Source organism: Arachis ipaensis, chromosome B10 (genome assembly GCF_059453495.1).
Source record: "Arachis ipaensis isolate K30076 ecotype BB chromosome B10, ASM5945349v1, whole genome shotgun sequence".
Taxonomy (NCBI): domain Eukaryota; kingdom Viridiplantae; phylum Streptophyta; class Magnoliopsida; order Fabales; family Fabaceae; genus Arachis; species Arachis ipaensis.
In genome coordinates, this window is record NC_142435.1 from 1902073 (window position 1) to 1922492 (window position 20420).

General features: G+C 36.7%; 1 protein-coding gene across 3 annotated transcripts; it reads left to right on the forward strand.

Annotated features, from left to right (window-relative positions):
* The first annotated feature begins 514 nt into the window (after window positions 1-514).
* On the forward strand, window positions 515-19677 carry LOC107621965 (ABC transporter C family member 2). 3 transcript variants are annotated; one of them, XM_016323917.3, is made up of 28 exons: window positions 515-816; window positions 1411-1832; window positions 2041-2219; window positions 2360-2399; window positions 3402-3558; window positions 3872-3986; window positions 4073-4153; window positions 4520-4544; window positions 4679-4735; window positions 4868-4933; window positions 5200-5274; window positions 5543-5650; window positions 5972-6106; window positions 6389-6495; window positions 6596-6689; window positions 7284-7451; window positions 7694-7834; window positions 8038-8238; window positions 8834-8932; window positions 9045-9197; window positions 9717-10096; window positions 10408-10588; window positions 10797-11120; window positions 16504-17260; window positions 17821-17942; window positions 18079-18324; window positions 18455-18869; window positions 19158-19677. In XM_016323917.3, the coding sequence occupies exons 2-28, from the start codon at window positions 1500-1502 to the stop codon at window positions 19253-19255; spliced, it is 4857 nt and encodes a 1618-aa protein (XP_016179403.2). In that variant the 5' UTR covers window positions 515-816; window positions 1411-1499; the 3' UTR covers window positions 19256-19677. The 3 variants fall into 3 exon arrangements, with proteins under 3 accessions (XP_016179403.2, XP_088359279.1, XP_020969003.2); XM_088503153.1 differs by lacking the exon at window positions 515-816 and adding an exon at window positions 914-936; XM_021113344.2 differs by lacking the exon at window positions 515-816 and adding an exon at window positions 959-1167.
* Window positions 19678-20420: the final 743 nt, after the last annotated feature.

Below are 20420 nucleotides of genomic sequence, written 5' to 3' on the forward strand. Positions count from 1 at the left end.
TAATTTGAATAAAAAAAAGTTTCATTTAGCATCAATTTAGTCCTACAGTGATGTCAAAGTTAAATAATTAACGAAATGTTCTACATAACAACAGTACAAGAACAAAATCGATAATTTGGAGAACAATACAGACCCCAGAGGCATAAAATCAACCATGGATACATCAATACATTTATTCTTGTCCCTAAACCATGAATGATAAATAAATATATTGATGTATTTTTGTATCTCTGGAGCTGTATTGTTCTCCAAATTATCGATTTTGTTATTGTACTGTTGTTATGTAAAACATTCCATTAACTTTGACTTCACTGTGAGACTAAATTGATGCTAAATGAAACATTTTTGGATTCAAATAGAACATTTTAAATCTTAAGGACTAAAACAGAACATAAGGACCAATTTCATATTTTACCTTTTTTGAAATAAGTTAAAAAAAGAGAAATAATGCATCGAATCAATGTTGTGGGTGCCCGAATATTACTTGTTTAGAATAATATAATGATGTAATGATTATGATTACACCGGGCTGTCGCTGGCCATGTACACCCTGAGGGCTGAGGGCAATAAAGCCTCCTTGACTCCAACAGAATAAATAAAGCTTTAATTTGTTAAATTGATTTTTGAATAGAAAGAAAAGAAGAAAACGATTGTGCAAAAGAAAAGGATTCGTAAGCTGTGACGTATAACACGTTGACATGTTCTCCCAACTGAATTAGAGTGAAGACGACCACCCTTCTTCTTCCTTCTTCTTACAAATAAATAAATTGTGTGTCTCTCAATCTATCACTCAACTTCACTCGCCCCACTCACCAGGTTTGTTAGATTCGCTTCTCTTTCTTTTTCTCTCTCCTTCCTCGCTCACACTTTCTTGTTCTTTTCGCCCTCCATCTTATCGTTATTTACTCAGTAACTTTTTTCCTTTTCCAGAAAAAGGTAAATCTGATAACTTTTGTGTGCGTGTGTTTGGCTTAATCTTCACTTCACTTCCAAGTAAATATACTGCAACTGATGATTAGACACTAAAACACAGCAATAAGAATCTTATGCTTGAATTATGCTTCTGCTTTTTTTTTTTGGGGGGGATATGCTAAAACAAATTATACTGAATCTGATGGAGTAGAGCGATGGAATTTGATTCTATACATGGAAGTTTTCGTCTTCAAAGTTGGTATCTTTTGTTTGGATATCTTCTTACTATAATATTCAAATTTTGATTTTTTTTTTTTAATTTCTGATGAGGTCTCCCTTCCCCTTTTCAAAGAAGTTGAAATAGTAATAAGTTCAGCAATTTGCTATTGCGAATAATGACGGTTTTACTTACATATTGAAAATTGGAAGTGTAAATGCTTGTTTTGGATTATGCACTCATTCGAGGCGCAGCTGATTCTGATTGGTTATTGGGTTTAGGGTCTCATCTTGCTGCCAAAGGAGAAAGAGGGGAGCATTTTGTGCTGATGCTTTTTGCTTGAACTTCTCTACTAAAGAATTTTATAGCAATGGCTTTTGAGCCATTGGATTGGTATTGTCAGCCAGTTGCAAATGGAGTATGGACCACAACAGTTGACAATGCCTTCGGAGCTTACACTCCTTGCGCGGTTGATTCTTTGGTGATCTCCGTTTCTCATTTGGTGCTTCTAGGCCTGTGTGTCTACCGGATATGGTTGATTAAGAAGGATTTCAAAGCCAAAAGGTTCTGCTTACGGTCAAAACTCTATAATTATTTGCTTGGGTTGTTAGCTTTGTATTGTGTGGCCGAGCCCTTATATAGATTGATTGCTGGACTATCAATTCTAAATTTAGATGGTCAGACTCAACTTGCTCCATTTGAGGTGAGCTATAATTCTGATTACGCATATGCTTGTATGATTTGATTATTTTATTGTATGAATTTGCATGCTTCTGAAATCTTAATGCTTTCCCTTGTTCAATATGTTTGCATAATCATTCTTTGCACACTATACCTTTCCTTTCTTGTGGTTAATCCTTTCCTGGCAGATGTTGACTCTGATAAATTTAAACGTGTAATAACATTTACAGATCACGTCACTGGTCATTGAAGTTCTTACTTGGGGTGCTATGCTGATTTTGATTGGCGTTGAGACTAAAGTTTACATTTACGAATTCAGATGGTTTATCCGATTTGGTTTGCTTTATTCTATTGTCGGGGATACTGTCATGCTCAACCTTATCATTTCTGTGCAGGAGTTGTATAGCAGGTTTGACTGTTTAACCATGCCGTATTTATCGTACTAAGTGACTCATTGGGTGATTATGACATGATTTAACCATGTCATCTTGTATTTCAGCGCTCATCTTTGTTTTTCTCAATCTCATATCTTTTACTTCCTTTTTACAGGTCAGTGCTGTATTTGTACATAAGCGAGGTGGTCTGCCAGGTATATTGTGCTAATGTGCTCTTTAAGTTAATGTAACCTTATGATAGGTGATAATGCATTTGTTTTTAGTAGCTGGGTTATTGATGCATAACATTATGTTTGTTTCTTGGCTCTTGCATAGCTTCCAATGAGAAAGCTGTATCTAAAGTTGGTAGTAGCCTTTTTTAATCTGTACTGGGTTGACATTCTTACAAATTTGAGCTTTCTTATTTGATTTATTGTATAAACTTGTGACATATTGTACAAAGGAACATATAAAAAAAAGAATACTGTAAATTGTTATATACTGTGATGTGCTGACATAATACAGTTAGGTGTATTATGCATACTTGTATTTTCATGACAGTAAATTGGATCTAGGAATGCTTGTACAAACCCATCCTAAAACCCATGATACACACTGACCAGATAGTACACTATATAATTCCAGCTGATATATAGATTTAATCATGCCAGGCTGTTTTATTCCCTTCTGCCAATTGCCTGCATAAAAATTTCTGCTACCTGCCTTTGATGTGTTTGGATAGTATTCTGTTTTTTCCCTATCTATTTTGAAGCTGATTATCTAAAGCATTAACTTAGGTTGCCAATATTTGGTGGCCGCATACAATCTTTTCAATTCTTTGTTGCAATTTGTTTGAGTGAAACACACGCATTGTATAGGGTGTCTCTTTATCATTAAGTCTATTATACTTAAAGGTTGTCTTTATGGATTTTGTTTACTATTGCAGTCAAGTGGTTTGTGTGTGTATGTATTGTTTGTTTTTATTTTTTTAGTATATACTTGTTTTCTTCCAAACAAATAGCTATCTAGTATATACTGGGTGTCTTGCTGCATTGTTGAGTTCATCCTCATTCTAGTGATTTTTATTTTTTCTGTTGCTGCAGAGAGTATCTATTTGTTCCCATACTTTTAATTTACCCCAGTTGGAATATATGGAAACATCCATCTAAAAGGATAAATAATAAAGAAATAATATTTTATCTCTTCTACAATTCCAGGCTTTGTTTGGGCTACTTTTGCTTGTGTATATACCTACTTTGGATCCTTATCCGGGTTATACCCCTGTTCGGAGTGACTTGGTTGTTGATACTGCATATGAAGAACTGCCCGGAGGAGAGCAGATATGTCCTGAAAGGCATGCAAACATATTGTCAAGTATGTAAAATTATATTTGCACATAGGATATCAAGGATACTTTCAAAAATGCTATAATGCTAAGTGGGTTAGAACTTTGAAGTGTTATGTTCTGGGCTGATTGTGCTATAAATTTTTCTGTTATTGCTGCTTCTGGTATTACATTTAGCTAACTGAAGAAAAATTTGCCAAGATATGCTGTATGTGATTAGGAGTCCTGGCTTTTATTTCTTGTGTTCATTAATTTTGGAGGTAGCATAGTGCAAATACCATTCATAGTAATATCTTGCATGGATCCTCGCTGTTTCATTCTTATTTCTTTTTCCTCGTGCAGGAATCCTTTTTTCTTGGATGAATCCTATCATGAATCTAGGATATCAAAGACCCCTTACAGAGAAAGATATATGGAAGTTAGATACATGGGATCGGACTGAGACACTGAATGAAAAGTATGAGTTTTCGCTTTGCTTAAGCTTTCTTTTGGCATTAATTGTTGTATTTCATGTTTGCTTTATAGTGCCTCTTGATTCTGTAGGTTCCAGAGATGTTGGGTAGAAGAATCTCGGAGGTCGAAACCTTGGCTTTTAAGAGCATTGAATGCAAGCCTTGGTGGGAGGTATGACCGATTTGTGTTGAACATGATAGAGTGTAGAAGATAGACAATGTTTTCTGGTGTTACTTTATGATCACTTGCATAAGTTGAGAGTTGAGACCATCAATAATGGCTCATAATGAGAGGGCAGATATTGAAGTAAAATGGTGCTTGGCACTGATAAGTTAATCTTGGCCGACAAACTTAGACTCCTCTATCTTCTTCTGTGTAGTAAAATTAGTTCGTGATGATGAAACCACTTATTGTACAATATATAACTGAATGTTCTTTACTTCTTTTTTTCCTGACTTTGTTTATTTTTGTTCATGTATCTCATTTGTGTTTATGCGTTCATATATCTTTGTGCTTGGGTTTTCTTGTGCTTTACAGGTTTTGGTGGGGAGGATTTTGGAAGGTAATGTTCTATTTCTTTTGTTTATATAATCATTTCATTTGGTCGCTTTCAATATTTACATGTGTTAAACTTTGCTGTATGTCAAAATGCATTGTCAATTTTAATATCTTTGTTAATCTGTTTACAATATGTAGATTGGAAATGATCTCTCCCAGTTTTTGGGCCCACTAATATTGAATCAGCTGCTAGAGGTCAGTTACTGTTTTACTGAAATCACTGGTTAACCACCTCTAGTACAAGTTATAGTGCTCTAACAAATTCTTCATTATTATTTTGTTCTAACAATTCTCTATCACTTGATGTGTCCTATTAATTGCCTGCAGTCTATGCAAAATGGTGATCCAGCCTGGATTGGATACGTTTTTGCCTTCTCAATATTTGTTGGAGTGGTATGATACAAAATCTGATTAAATTGTAGATGATAATGTTGTATTCTTAATTTTCTGTGATTAATGATACCGCTGGTTGCTTCATATTCAAGGATTTAAATTTGAATGTATTTCTGGTACCCCTTTTCTAATTGCTTCTGCATAGTTGGATTGCTGATAAACATTGAAGACGCCATCCGTTTTTGAATAAACTAGGGCAAATAATTTAAAACATATGTAGATTTTACTAATTAGGATTCTTTCCTATCTGAATTTCTGTTTGATAGGTCTTTGGGGTGTTATGTGAAGCTCAATATTTTCAGAATGTCATGCGTGTTGGATTCCGGCTAAGATCAACACTGGTAATTTTATTATTGTTTCATTTCTTTGTGTCTTAGATCTTTAATTCCCACCTAGTAGGTTGTCAAAGAATTGCTTGACCTAAAAGCTTAACTCATAAAGTTAGTTGCCAACGATGATTTTATAAGTGAAATCCCAATAGGCTTGGAACAGAATGTCTTACAAGCTGAAACTAGATGCTCAAACAAGTAGAATTCATTGGTCACTCAATCACACTCAAAATACTGAGTTTGTTATTCAATTTTTCCCCTTTTATTTTCTTTGTTGTAGGTAGCTGCTGTATTTCGCAAATCATTAAGGCTTACCCATGAAGCTCGAAAGCAATTTGCATCTGGAAAAATAACCAACTTGATGACTACTGATGCCGAAGCACTTCAGGCATGGTTTCCTTCTATTGTTTGCTTGCTGTTCATGTAGTTGCTGCTTAAAGGTGTCAAAGAACTACTTGAAAGTTATTAATATGGGACCAATACTGGATTTGATAACAGTAACATGCCCTCTCGAATAAAAGTTTCTTCGTTTGTACCTAAAATCCAATTATTTAAGGTTAAATGCTATTTAGTCACTGTACTACTGTAGCTTAATTCCAGGGTTTATGCATTTTCTATATTCTTGTGCCACAAACATTCTCTGAATATGTTTGATGTTTTAATACTACTATTTTGCAATTAACGTCTGGGTTTTTTTTTACCCAAACAGCAAATATGCCAGTCACTTCATACTTTGTGGTCAGCTCCGTTCCGCATTACCATTGCCATGGTTCTTCTTTATCAACAACTAGGTGTTGCTTCCCTTTTGGGCGCTTTGATGCTAGTCCTTATGTTTCCATTACAGGTACAGGAGTTCACCTGATTTCTCTAGTTTGTTTTATCCCGACACTGCTTTGAATCTATTAGTTAAAATGCACTCTTATTACAGTATACTGCTTCTGTTCCTCTCTGCATATCTTTTATTTTCTAGTCTCTTTGCATTAATGTACTGAGGTGGTAATGGATATAACTTTATTTTTTGAGAAATTCATTCATAAGCTAATAGTCTGGGTTGTTAACCATACTGAAGAACTTGAATTGATTTTATAAGATTCCCTAAACTTAATGTTGCATTTTGTGGGAGCAGACATTTATCATCAGTAGAATGCAAAAGTTGTCTAAGGAAGGATTACAACGTACAGACAAGAGAATTGGCCTTATGAATGAAGTTTTGGCAGCTATGGACACTGTAAAGTATGTTCTTTTGAACTTCATAATAATTTTTTTTTTTTTTAAATTTAGTTAAATATCAAGTTCTAACCATTCTGTTGTTGGCTTTTCTGACATGGCTTAGATGTTATGCATGGGAGAGTAGTTTCCAGTCTAAAGTTCAGAATGTCCGAGATGATGAATTATCATGGTTTCGAAAAGCATCATTACTTGGAGCGGTATGACACAAAGCCAATATTTAATATTCATGTTCCAATCATTTTTTGGACTTCAGCTTATTTATCTTGGCTCCTTTTTTCAGTTTCCCTAAGAAATTCATGTCTGTATTGCATTCATGTGCATCCATTAAGATAGTATAATAGAACGAATGGTGGCCTGCACTGTATTAAGATAGTGAAAGTAAAAGGATAGATTTAACACTAGCCAAATCTATCAATGTTATAAATCTAATTTAGATCAAGTACAATACTACTACTAGTAGACACTTAAGTTCACTGGTAATGGCTGTCATAAACATAGTAGAATTCAACTGACCTCATGATGCACTTTTGTAGACTGACTTTTCTAAATACCTATCAGAAACTAGATAGCTGCTTCATGAATGTGGTCACCATTTTATTTAAATCATATTCTCTCCAATCATCATGAACAAAAGAAAATGCTTTATTTCTGATATTTGCTAGCTTTGCACAGTTTGAATTTTTCTTGAAATTCAAGTGTTGAGCATGGAAAATGTAAATCCAATGTTACAACTTTTTCTCATGTTCTTACTGACTCCAGCTGTTTTTGTTCTAATTTTTCTTTTTTGGCAGTTAAATGGATTCATACTGAATAGTATTCCAGTTTTTGTAACTGTGATTTCATTTGGAATGTTCACCTTACTTGGAGGGAATTTGACACCCGCAAGAGCTTTTACATCACTTTCTCTGTTTGCTGTGCTTCGGTTTCCTCTCTTCATGCTTCCTAATATTATAACTCAGGTTATTCTCCATTATAATTTTCTTTTGTTTTGTTGATTTACCAGCAGGATAATGACATAATGCACCCTTCATTCTTGTAATCTCTATTAGTGTTTGTTTTTCTATTAAATACTTAGTTGTTTTGTTTCTTCTAAAATAGCAGAAAGAGTGTTAAATCCTCTAGTTTATAATGGCCAAAGTGGGTGGAAACTTGTTTAGTATTATTGTTGCTGATTGAAGACTGATTTTTCTTTTGTTTTAAGGCGGTTAATGCAAATGTATCATTGAAGCGTTTGGAGGATTTGCTCTTAGCAGAAGAGAGAATACTTTTACCAAATCCACCGCTTGAGCCAGGATTACCAGCCATCTCAATCAAAAACGGAAACTTCTCCTGGGATTCCAAGGTCCATTGTCTTGTCATTCTATGCTTGCATATTTCATCATTCTGCATAGTTGACTTGCACAAAGGACATCTGTTCATCATTACCTTTTTGCTGTGTGCAATTTTTATCTTCTATGGCCAGAATTGAAATGAATTGTTTGATATTATTGTACTCGTATTATATATCTTCCTGTTATCTCTAAATCTTTTGTTTTCTTTATTCAGGCAGAAAGGCCTACATTGGCAAACATAAACTTGGATATACCTGTTGGTAGCCTAGTTGCAGTTGTTGGAAGTACAGGAGAAGGGAAAACATCACTAGTATCTGCAATGCTTGGAGAACTCCCTGCAGTTGTAGGTTCAACTGTTGTTATGAGAGGGACAGTTGCTTACGTACCCCAAGTCTCTTGGATTTTTAATGCAACTGTAAGTTAATAGTATTCATAATCATGTATAGTGATGAACATGCTTAATAGTTATTAATTTTTTTAACAGAACATATATATCTATTGCTATTGGTATGCTCAGCTGATAATTGACTCATACAACTGTTTCTTCAGATGAAATGACCACTTCCACAAGCACTATAACTTTTCTCGTTGCTGCTACTATAACCTTTTAATTCGGAATTATGGTTTGCATATGAATTAGGTTAAAAAAGAATTATGGACAGATAATATATTTTTCAAGTTTATTTCAAGCTATCTTTTGTGTAAGTTGTTGGGAGGAGACATTGGAGAGCTTATCCAAGAGATCTTGCTATCTTTATGAGAATTTCATGTAATCTTAAAATCCAGCGACAGCAAGATGATTTGGACAGGGCTCTCACTTTTCTGATGCACGTGGAATAATTTGTGTTCCAATTCAAAAAATATAAAATTAATCTGAAAAAATTCAAAGTCGCCGAAAATTTTTTACTAGTTATGAATTGATTTTATGGTTTTGGTAAGGGTAACAAGGTTCAAGGCTGTTAGCATGCCATTATGATATGATATGTGGCTTATAAAAGTTATTTCTACAGGTGCGAGATAATGTTTTATTTGGTTCTGCCTTTGACCCAATAAGATATGAAAGGGCAATAGATGTGACTGAACTACGACATGACCTTGAGTTACTGCCTGTGAGTATATGCACTACTTATTGCATTTAAGTGGAATATAATGTGTCAAATTCTTCGTTAAAAGTTGGTGGCATTTGCTTGTCCTTTCTTTAACATGCCTATCAATGACTAGGGTGGTGATCTTACCGAAATTGGTGAAAGAGGTGTGAACATCAGTGGTGGTCAAAAGCAAAGAGTATCCATGGCTAGAGCTGTCTACTCCAAATCCGACGTGTACATTTTTGATGATCCCCTTAGTGCTCTAGATGCGCATGTCGCTAAACAGGTTATGCTGAGTGATTCTACTTTACATACCTGTTGTTATTAACAGAATGTTTTCTATACACAAGATATGGTACATATTAACATATACATGTTTGTACTTTGCAAAGTAACACATTATGAATGATGCATGTGATTGACATGCTTCAGTATTGCCTTTTTAACTTAATCTACTGATTCTCTAAATCCGTTCTTAAAATTCCTCCAATTGTAACTAAAGGTATGCTAGGCACGTGCCTCCAACAATAAAGAAAAAGGAGAAAAAGACAACAATGCTGCTAAGGTAGAAAAAAACATTGCCTCATGGAAGAGGCACACCTAAACTATCCAAGTCACAGAAGCCTTGCAATGGCTAATCTTAGTACCTTTGATCATACTTTCTAATAGCGAAATAGTTGCTGACAATGTTCTGATAGTTGTTGGGTACTGTATGCAATTGATCCCCCGTTTATTGCTGACTGTAAACTGGGTTCCATTTATTATCTTAACGTTGTGTAGTATTTTCCACTGCATGTCATTTCAGGTTTTTGATAAATGCATCAAGGGAGAATTGAGAGGGAAGACCCGAGTTCTTGTTACAAATCAACTGCATTTCCTTTCACAGGTGGATAGAATCATTTTGATCCATGAAGGTACTGTGAAAGAGGAGGGAACATTTGAGGAGCTCTCTAACCAGGGGCCATTGTTCCAAAAGCTTATGGAAAATGCTGGAAAGATGGAGGAGTATGAAGAAGAAACGGTAGATACTGAAACTGCTGATCCAAAGTCCTCTTCAAAACAGGTGGCCAATGGAGAACTTAATGATACTGCAAAGAGTGGGAGTAAGGCAAAAGAAGGAAAATCTGTCCTTATTAAACAGGAAGAACGGGAAACAGGTGTTGTCAGTATGAAAGTTTTAGCAAGGTAACATGATTCATGCAAATAGTTTTGTATTGATTGCAATTTAGTGGTTTGTAATCATTTACTAACTACTGGATGTCTCCTTTTGATACCCTACAAATTATTAGATGTGCTTATGCACATGCACAAACATTTACATTGTGAATATGCTTCTTTCTCCCCACTGCCATGCTCTACTTCTGCATAATCCTGATGGAAATCTATTGGAAAGTGATTTTGCAAATTTTATGTAGTGATCCTGTTTTCTTGGTCTTCTTTCCCCATTTGCTCCTCTTTTTATCATACTATCTTGAATATTATTGTTGTCGTTTCAGATACAAGACTGCATTAGGAGGTCTTTGGGTGGTTGTAATACTCTTTGGATGCTATTTCTTAACAGAAGTGTTACGAATTTCAAGTAGCACATGGTTGAGCCATTGGACTGATCAGAGTGCTTCAGTGGGCTATGATCCTGGATTTTATAATCTGATATATGCAGCTCTATCATTTGCTCAGGTATAGCTCTCTTGTAACATGACTGAAGAATATGGTGTAATTATTCCTTTTGCTTAAGTTCTCATTCATTTTCTGTCACATCTGTATCAGTGCAGTGTCTGCTTTTTGTCCCATGAGAATCCATGTTACTCTAAATGCCTGCATTCCTACTGAATTACATCTGTGGAATATGATCATTTGGTATTTTTCTCATTATTTTCCCTTCCAGGTTATGGTGACTTTAACAAATTCTTATTGGTTGATCATATCAAGTCTATATGCAGCCAGAAGGTTGCATGAAGCCATGCTTCACTCCATATTACGAGCTCCTATGGTTTTTTTTCATACAAATCCACTTGGAAGAGTAATCAACAGGTTTGCAAAGGATTTAGGTGACATTGATCGTAATGTTGCCCCATTTGTCAATATGTTTCTGGGTCAAGTGTCTCAGCTCCTTTCAACATTCGTCCTGATAGGGATTGTCAGCACAATGTCCTTGTGGGCGATAATGCCGTTGTTGGTACTGTTTTATGGAGCATATCTCTACTATCAGGTATTAACATTGTTTTCTTGCTTACACCGGCTTCTATTTACTTTCTGAAACCCTAAACGGTATCCGGCATTAGATAGTAGAACGTATGGATTTGAAGTCTGTCTAAATATACTTTGCTTACATGCTAGTTTTCTGGTGATGTAAAGCTATCTTATGTATTGTAGAAATTGAAATACAAACAAGTCTGTAGGTCATACATTTCTATCGACATATGAAAAATGTTCCTAGTGATCTGATTTAGCAAAGCTATCCATTTAGGAAAAGCTCAAGTTGACATATAGTTTTTAGTATCACTTGAAATATACGAATGGAGTGAGACAAGGATTGTGTTTTGGATGAATTCCCTTGAGAGAATTATCTCCCAGCGTCAATATATATATATACATAGGTACAGAAATAAAATCCCTTAATACTAGGAGATATGATAGAATCAGATCCCTTAATACTAGGAGATAGAATCAGATCCCTTAATACTAGGAGATCCAACAGAATTAGATATCTAAAGATGGAAACTATATCAAAACAGATCTAATCTGATATTCAACACTCCCCCTCAAGCTGGAGCATATAAATCATATGCACCAAGCTTGTTACATATGTATTGTATCCGAGGACCCCGGAGAGCTTTGGTGAAAATATCTGCAAGTTGATCGTTGGAGTTGACAAAGGCTGTTACTATTTCCCCACTTTGCAACTTCTCCCTTATGAAATGGCAATCAATCTCTATGTGCTTGGTCCGTTCATGAAACACAGGGTTGGAAGCAATATGTAAGGCAGCTTGATTATCGCACACCAGTTCCATCTTACTCGGCTCACAAAACTTAAGTTCCTTAACTAATTGCTTCAACCATATAAGTTCACATGTGGCAAGTGCCATAGCTCTATATTCAGCTTCCGCACTAGATCTTGCTACAACATTTTGCTTCTTACTCTTCCAAGATATCAAGTTTCCACCAATAAAAACACAATAACCAGATGTAGAACGTCTATCAGATGGAGATCCTGCCCAATCTGCATCAGTATACCCAACAATCTGGTTATGTCCTTTATCTTCATACAACAAACCTTTTCCTGGAGCACCTTTGATATATCTAAGGACTCTAACAGCTGCGTCCCAATGACTATCGCATGGAGAGTCAAGAAACTGACTTAGGATACTTGTGGCAAATGAAATATCTGGCCGAGTGACTGTCAAATAATTCAATCGGCCAATTAATCTGCGATATCTACCAGGATCTGCAAGAGGTTCTCCTTGATTTGGACTAAGTTTTGTATTGGGATCCATTGGTGTATCTACAGGTCTAGAATCCAACATTCCAGTTTCTTCAAGAATATCTAGAGCATATTTTCTCTGTGAGATACAGATCCCCGCATTAGATTGTGCCACTTCAATTCCTAGGAAATATTTTAACTTCCCCATATCCTTAGTCTGAAAGTGATCAAACAAGTGCTGTTTTAACTGAGTGATTCCCTCATGATCATCTCCAGTAATGACAATATCATCCACATAAACAACCAGATATATGGAGGTCATGGAGGAAGAATGACGGAAGAAAACTGAATGATCTGCTTCACTTTGAATCATGCCAAATTTAGAAATAACAGCACTAAAGCGACCAAACCAAGCTCGAGGGGATTGTTTCAAGCCATATAAAGATCGGCGTAAATGACATACTAAGCCGGAAGACTCCCCCTGAGCAACAAACCCGGGAGGTTGCTCCATGTATACTTCCTCCTCGAGATCACCATGTAAGAAAGCATTTTTAATATCAAGTTGATGAAGAGGCCAATGGCGAATGGCAGCCATAGAAAGAAAAAGACGAACAGAGGCCATCTTCGCAACAGGAGAGAAGGTATCACCATAGTCCAAACCAAAGATTTGAGTGTAGCCCTTAGCCACAAGGCGGGCTTTTAATCGATCAATGGTTCCGTCTGAGCTGACCTTAATAGTATAGATCCAACGACAACCCACAGTAGATTTGCCCGGTGGCAGTGGAACAAGATCCCAAGTACCAGTAGAATGTAAGGCAGACATCTCCTCAATCATAGCCTGGCGCCACCCTGGATGTGAAAGAGCTTCTGCTGTTGTTTTGGGTATAGAAACAGAAGACAAAGAGGAGGTAAAAGCATAGTGCGAAGATGATAAACGATGGTAACTGAGAAAATTATAAATAGGATTAGGATTACGGGTGGAACGAGTACCTTGTCTGAGAGCAATAGGAGGACTACTGCTAACTCCCGAAGAAGGATCCAAGGACGGTTCAGCCACGGGTTCAGGAGATGAGTTATCTTGGACTGCAGGCCGTGGGCGGCGATGATAAACTTGGAGAGGCTTTGTGGGAATAGGAGGCCCATCTAAGTAAGGAACAGGAAGCACCTCCGTAATGGAAGGTGAAGTGATGTCGGGTGCAGAGAAAAAAGGGGTATTCTCAAGAAAAGTGACATCGGCAGACACGAAGAAACGATTAAGAGCTGGAGAATAACAACGATAACCCTTTTGAAATCGAGTGTACCCTAAGAAAACACATTTGATAGAACGAGCAGTTAACTTGTCTTTGCCTGGGGTAAGATCATGGATGAAACAAGTACAACCAAAGACTCGTAGTGGAAGAGAAAAAATGTGCTCATGAGGAAATAAAATGGAATGAGGAACTTGATTTTGCAAAACAGAAGAAGGCATACGATTAATTAAATAACATGCAGTCAGAACAGCCTCACCCCAAAATTTAAGGGGAACATGAGTATGGAGAAGAAGAGTGCGAGCAGTTTCAATCAAGTGACGATGTTTACGCTCAGCCACACCATTCTGTTGAGGGGTATGAGGACAAGATGACTGATGTAGAATGCCTTTGGAGGACAAGTAAGACGAAAAGGGTGCTGAAAAATACTCACGAGCATTATCACTTCGTAAAATTTTAATTGAAGTTTTGAATTGGTTTTGAATTTCAGAACAGAAAGACTTGAAATGTACAAATAATTCAGATCTGTCCTTCATTAAATATAGCCAAGTGCAACGAGAAAAGTCATCAATAAAGGTGACAAAATAACGAAAGCCTGAATGAGAAGTAACTCGACTAGGTCCCCATACATCAGAATGAATAACAGAAAAGGGAGACGCAGCCCGTGTATTGACACGACTTGAAAAAGAACTACGAACATGTTTACCTAAATGACAAGTTTGACACTCTAAGGTAGTAAGACGAGATAAACTCGGGACCATAGCTTGTAACTTCGAGAGGCTGGGATGTCCCAGGCGACAATGGACCACGTCCGGAGACTCAACAGCAGCAACAGAAGACACAGTAGTAGTGGGTAAGGCAAGCCGATACAGTCCTTGAGACTCACATCCTGTTCCAATCGTCTGTCCCGTCCCTCGATCCTGCACAATGACGGAGTCAGCAAAAAAGGTAACAGAACAATTGAGAGAACGAGTAAGTTGGCTAATAGAAATCAAATTGAAAGGACAATTGGGCATGTAAAGAACAGATTTCAAAGGTATTGTAGGAAGAGGAGTAGCTTGACCTATTCCCTTAGCACCAATTTTAGAACCATCAGCCAAAGTGATAGAAGGAAGAAATGCAGGGTGTTCAAGTTTAGAGAGGACAGAAGAAGTACCAGAAATGTGATCAGAAGCACCTGAGTCAAGGACCCATGGTCCAAGAGAAGAGGAATGAGAGATACAAGCAACAGAATTACCAGAGTGGGCCACCGAAGCAACGGGAGTAGATGCCTGCTTTGAAGCTTGGTACTTGAGAAACTCATCATAATCATTGCCAGAGACAAATATCCCTTGTGGTTGTGCGGCGGAGTGAACGTCAGATGGCTCATTAGTTTGGACAACATTAGCTACCTTAGTAGGACGACCATGGAGAGCATAACATTTATCCTGAGTATGACCAATCCTATGGCAATGGGTACAACTAGGGCGAGTACGATTACCACGACCATTACCACGACCCCCACGGCCGCCGCGAGTGGGCACTGGAAAGGACACTTGAGAAGAAGATTGGGATGCCAATGCAGTTTGGTCAAAAGTATGGGTCTCAAGAGAGGGGCCGGATTGCAAGAGTCGTGCAAATACGTCTTGAAGGGAAGGAACGGGTGAGGTGCCCAATATTTGTTGCCAAAGAGATTCAAGTTCAGCTGGCAACCCAAGTAACGTAAGTACCAAAAACAGCTTTCCCTGTTGAGCATGATGTTCATCAGCATTAGACACATAGGGAAGGAGAGTCGAAAACTCTTCCCTGACAGCTTCCACAGCCCCAACATAAGATTCCATATCAGTTCCTTGAAGCTGTAAACTACACAGCTTCTTAGCAACATGGTAAAGTCTTGCAATGTCATTAGTGTATAAAGCTTTAGCACGATCCCACACCTTTTTACAAGTTTTGTAAGCCCGAAACATAGTCAGCTTTGGTGGATCAATGGTCTGCCACATAAGGTTACATAGCTGGGCATCAATCTTCTTCCAAGTGGTTTTGTCAGCGGCGCGAACATCATCAACAGATTTAGTAAGGTGGTCTTCATAGCCTTGGCCCATGAACCAAAGTTCTACAGAATCAGCCCAAGAAAGGTAATTTTTGGCACCCATCAATTTTTCAGAGGTCATTGTAGCGGTTCCAGAAACGACAGTTGTTAGAACAGCCGGTTTACCACCATTGGAGTTGGTGTCGGGGATTACCTCAGAAGACATGATGGCAGACACTCAGAAACGGCCGGAAAACACCTGCAGAAGGGAAACGAGGGCCGGAAAAAACCTGGGCAGCGGAGAAATTTTGGGGACAGGCCGAAAAAAACAATTTCTGACGAAGAGACACAACTGATAGTGTCAGCTGGTGGGAAAAGGGAACACGGCTGAGAGATTGCAGCCGGAAAAGAAGAAAAAAAAAAAAAAATAGAAACCAGAGCCGGGTCGGAACCCGCTCTGATACCAACTTGAAATATACGAATGGAGTGAGACAAGGATTGTGTTTTGGATGAATTCCCTTGAGAGAATTATCTCCCAGCGTCAATATATATATATACATAGGTACAGAAATAAAATCCCTTAATACTAGGAGATATGATAGAATCAGATCCCTTAATACTAGGAGATAGAATCAGATCCCTTAATACTAGGAGATCCAACAGAATTAGATATCTAAAGATGGAAACTATATCAAAACAGATCTAATCTGATATTCAACAGTATCCATCATCAATAACTATGAAGCAGTTTGGTCTAATTACCTTTTATATCATAAACCAGCCTTTGTACCTATTGCAATTATTATTATTGTTGTTGTTGTTGTTGTTGGTTTTCTCACAAATTTCAGTAGTAGAATTCATTATTCTGTTTTGAATTTTGAGGAACTCATGTCAGCATCATTTTATTCATTTATAGAGCACCGCCCGTGAAGTAAAGCGCTTAGATTCAATTAGTAGATCCCCTGTTTATGCACAATTTGGAGAAGCACTTAATGGTCTATCAACAATTCGTGCTTACAAGGCTTATGACCGCATGGCTGATATCAACGGAAAGTCCATGGACAACAACATACGATTCACTCTGGTGAACATGAGTGGAAATCGATGGCTTGCAATTCGATTGGAAACTCTGGGAGGTCTCATGATATGGTTTACTGCAACCTTTGCGGTAATGCAGAATGGGAGGGCCGAGAACCAGCAGGAATTTGCATCCACCATGGGTTTACTACTTAGTTATGCTTTGAACATTACCAGTTTGCTTACTGGTGTGCTCAGGCTTGCTAGTTTGGCTGAGAATAGTCTAAATGCTGTTGAGCGTGTAGGCACTTATATAGATTTGCCTTCAGAGGCACCATCCATCATTGAGGATAGTCGCCCCCCTCCAGGCTGGCCCTCATCTGGATCAATCAGATTTGAGGATGTTGTACTTCGATACAGGCCTGAACTTCCTCCTGTCCTTCATGGCTTGAATTTCACAATTTTTCCAAGCGATAAGGTTGGCATTGTAGGAAGGACAGGAGCTGGAAAATCTAGCATGCTTAATGCTTTATTTCGAATTGTGGAATTGGAAAGAGGAAGAATATTAATTGATGATTGTGATATTGCAAAGTTTGGGCTGGCTGATTTGCGTAAAGTTCTTGGCATTATACCACAGTCCCCTGTTTTGTTTTCAGGTATTTAAGATATAATATTTTCCATCGTATTTTCATATTGGCAACTTAGGCTATACGGATTCTGTTATTTTGTTTCCAAGTTACCAACTGACCTGAAGGAAGAGTATGTTGAGCAATAATGTTGTAGAATGGACTTATTTCTTTTTATAATTATTATTATTTTTTTACTTATGGTAAAATGGACTGTAGATCTTGAATTTTTTAAAGCTAAGAGATCTGTTTTGGCCATAAGTGGAAAGAATCTTTTGGGCAGGAAGGGAATTCTAACTCCTTTTAGAGCCACATATTAAAGGTTATTGATCATTTGATTTTTATAAAATACAGTGAGGGAAAAAAAAAAACGAATGAGAAAATAAGGATAAATATGTTAAGATGAAAGTCAAGAAATTCGTTGATCTACTTGAGTGAAGATTGGAATAATTGTGATGTCAAAACTGGAAAGCAATAATACGTGATGGTGTTGTTGATTTTTATAATTTTTACTCTGTAAATTGTGAAGCATATTAATCTTTGAATTAATCTAATTGTATTTATATTAAGCTTAATTTAAATTTTTGTAGGAACTGTAAGATTTAATCTTGACCCTTTTAATGAACACAATGATGCTGACCTCTGGGAGGCTCTGGAGAGGGCACATTTGAAGGATGTGATACGGAGGAATTCTCTGGGGCTGGATGCTGAGGTAAATTATGATTTCTTGATTTCACTCTGGCTTTTTTTGTACAGAACCATTTCTATTGCTGAGTATGTTTACAATGGTCAATAAGTGATGTTTTATTGAAAGCAATATAATATTTATGAAAATGTACTTTGTTTAGGTCTCTGAGGCAGGCGAGAACTTCAGTGTTGGGCAGAGGCAACTGTTGAGTCTCTCTCGGGCATTATTGCGTAGATCAAAGATATTAGTACTTGACGAAGCCACTGCAGCAGTAGATGTTAGAACAGATGCCCTCATACAGAAAACAATTCGAGAGGAATTCAAATCGTGCACCATGCTCATCATTGCTCATCGTCTTAACACCATCATAGACTGTGATCGGATTCTTTTGCTTGATGGTGGTAAGGTAAGCACTGTATTTAAATGGTACTGCTGGAAATCTTATAATATGGTTATCCTTTGGCACTAATGTAAGTAATACTAATGCTAATTATACAACATAAAATAATACTGATGCTAGCTTCTTATGTTTAAAGGTTCTTGAATATGATACCCCTGAAGAACTGCTATCAAATGAAGGCAGTTCGTTCTCTAAGATGGTGCAAAGTACAGGAGCCGCAAATGCCCAATATCTACGCAGCTTAGCACTCGGGAGCAAGTCAGATAGGGAAGAGAGTAAGCATAATGATGGCCAGAAAAAATGGCTTGCTTCGTCTCGATGGGCTGCTGCAGCTCAATTTGCCCTTGCCGTCAGTCTCACCTCATCACAGAATGACCTAAAAAGATTGGAAGTGGAAGAAGAGAATAGCATACTCAAGAAAACAAGGGATGCTGTGATAACTTTGCAGGGGGTTTTGGAAAGGAAGCATGATAGAGAAATCGAGGAATCTTTAGACCGATACCAAATATCCTCAGACAGTTGGTGGTCATCACTCTACAAGATGATTGAAGGTATGTATAACTTTGTGCCATCTTTTACATAGCCTTCCCTTGCAATGAAATTTTTGAAAGAATAAATTCTGGGACCACTTCATGTTTTGTCCATGAATGCATTATCCTCCCTCTCCTTTCTCTTTCCCTTTTTTCTCCTATATATGTTGTCTCAAATATTTCTAAGTTAGAGGTAATCCTGGAAGATATGGTATCATAGCTAAATGAGCTTAAATTTCTAAGATTAAAGAATCTCAGGATTTTCAACAGTGTAGATGATGTAATTGCATCTCTTTTTCGTTTTTGTAGGTCTTGCAATGATGAGCAGACTGGCCAGGAGCAGGCTTCATCAATCAGACTTTGATTTTGATGATAGATCAATTAACTTTGATCAAGTTGATATGTAGCCAAAGCTGCACTGTTATATATTACCTCTGCTTCAAAATAATTGTTCATTTGGACAAACAATTATTGTGAATTACAGGGAATATAACATGTGCCACAGTCCCACCAACTGACTCACATACCCAAGGTTGTGCTAACTCTATTTTTGGCAATGTAGCTCCATCACTCAGCCATGAGACATGAGTTCGAAAATGCAATAAGTTTCATTTTGATCTTAATCCAGCAATTAACCCAATTTCCCTTATCATTTGTAATGTAATTTTTATTGCCCAAAATATATTAGGGAAAAAAAAAATTATCTTTTAGGTCTTGAATACTTGTGTTTGGATTTCTGAAAAAGATTCTCTAAAACGAAGTGAGAAAATAAAATGTAAATTATTCTTAAATCAAGGTAATAAGATTTACATACGATGAAAATTATAAATTCAGTAGTGATTAAATGTTTATTTATTTATTCTACTAATTTTTTTATCTTAGAAAAATTTCCTTTTTTCATCATGTTATGCCACAAACTTACACTAGTACTGTTTATATTCAACTATTCCAAGCATCTTTCAAAATCACAAATCCTCGTCAATCAAACAATTATACTCAAATGTCTTACATGGAATGGAAGACGAAAAAGAGTCTCTTGCTTTTAGACCCAGTATGTGAAAATTACCTTTATATTTCCATTTTTAGAAGAACCATATCATCTTAAAATTTGTTAAACGCTAGTGTTGTATAACTTACCTATTTCCTAATAATATAAAATAAAATAAAATAAAAGAATGAGTTGATAATTAAATTAATCTTTGAATAGTAGATTATTTTTTAAATTTATTCACGATTGAAACGTTAATTATTCGAACATAAACAACAATCAGCCCAAATAAAATACAAAGATCAACTCATTCACAACAACAAACCCAACCAACCAATTGTTAATTCATTCTATTTTGTCTCATTCTCACATAATACATTCTTCTAGAATTATTGTTTGATAACCATCATTTTGTCAGCATACAATTTTTACCTCCATTCTCCTTTCTTCTTTGGTTTTAATACGTGGAATTAGACGCTGACCATAATTGACGTTTCTTATAATTAATTGACAAAAATATTAATAGAATGATAAAAAGATAAACATAATTAATTTATAATTTTTTAAAAACTAATTTAATTAAC

Bases quoted from the DNA above. Each gene is read 5' to 3' on its own strand.
- LOC107621965 (XM_016323917.3), top strand. From the start codon at position 1,500: ATGGCTTTTGAGCCATTGGATTGGTATTGTCAGCCAGTTGCAAATGGA. The intron at 3,987-4,072 runs GTATGAGTTTTC...TTGATTCTGTAG, and splicing joins ACTGAGACACTGAATGAAAA to GTTCCAGAGATGTTGGGTAG. The intron at 7,835-8,037 runs GTCCATTGTCTT...TTCTTTATTCAG, and splicing joins ACTTCTCCTGGGATTCCAAG to GCAGAAAGGCCTACATTGGC.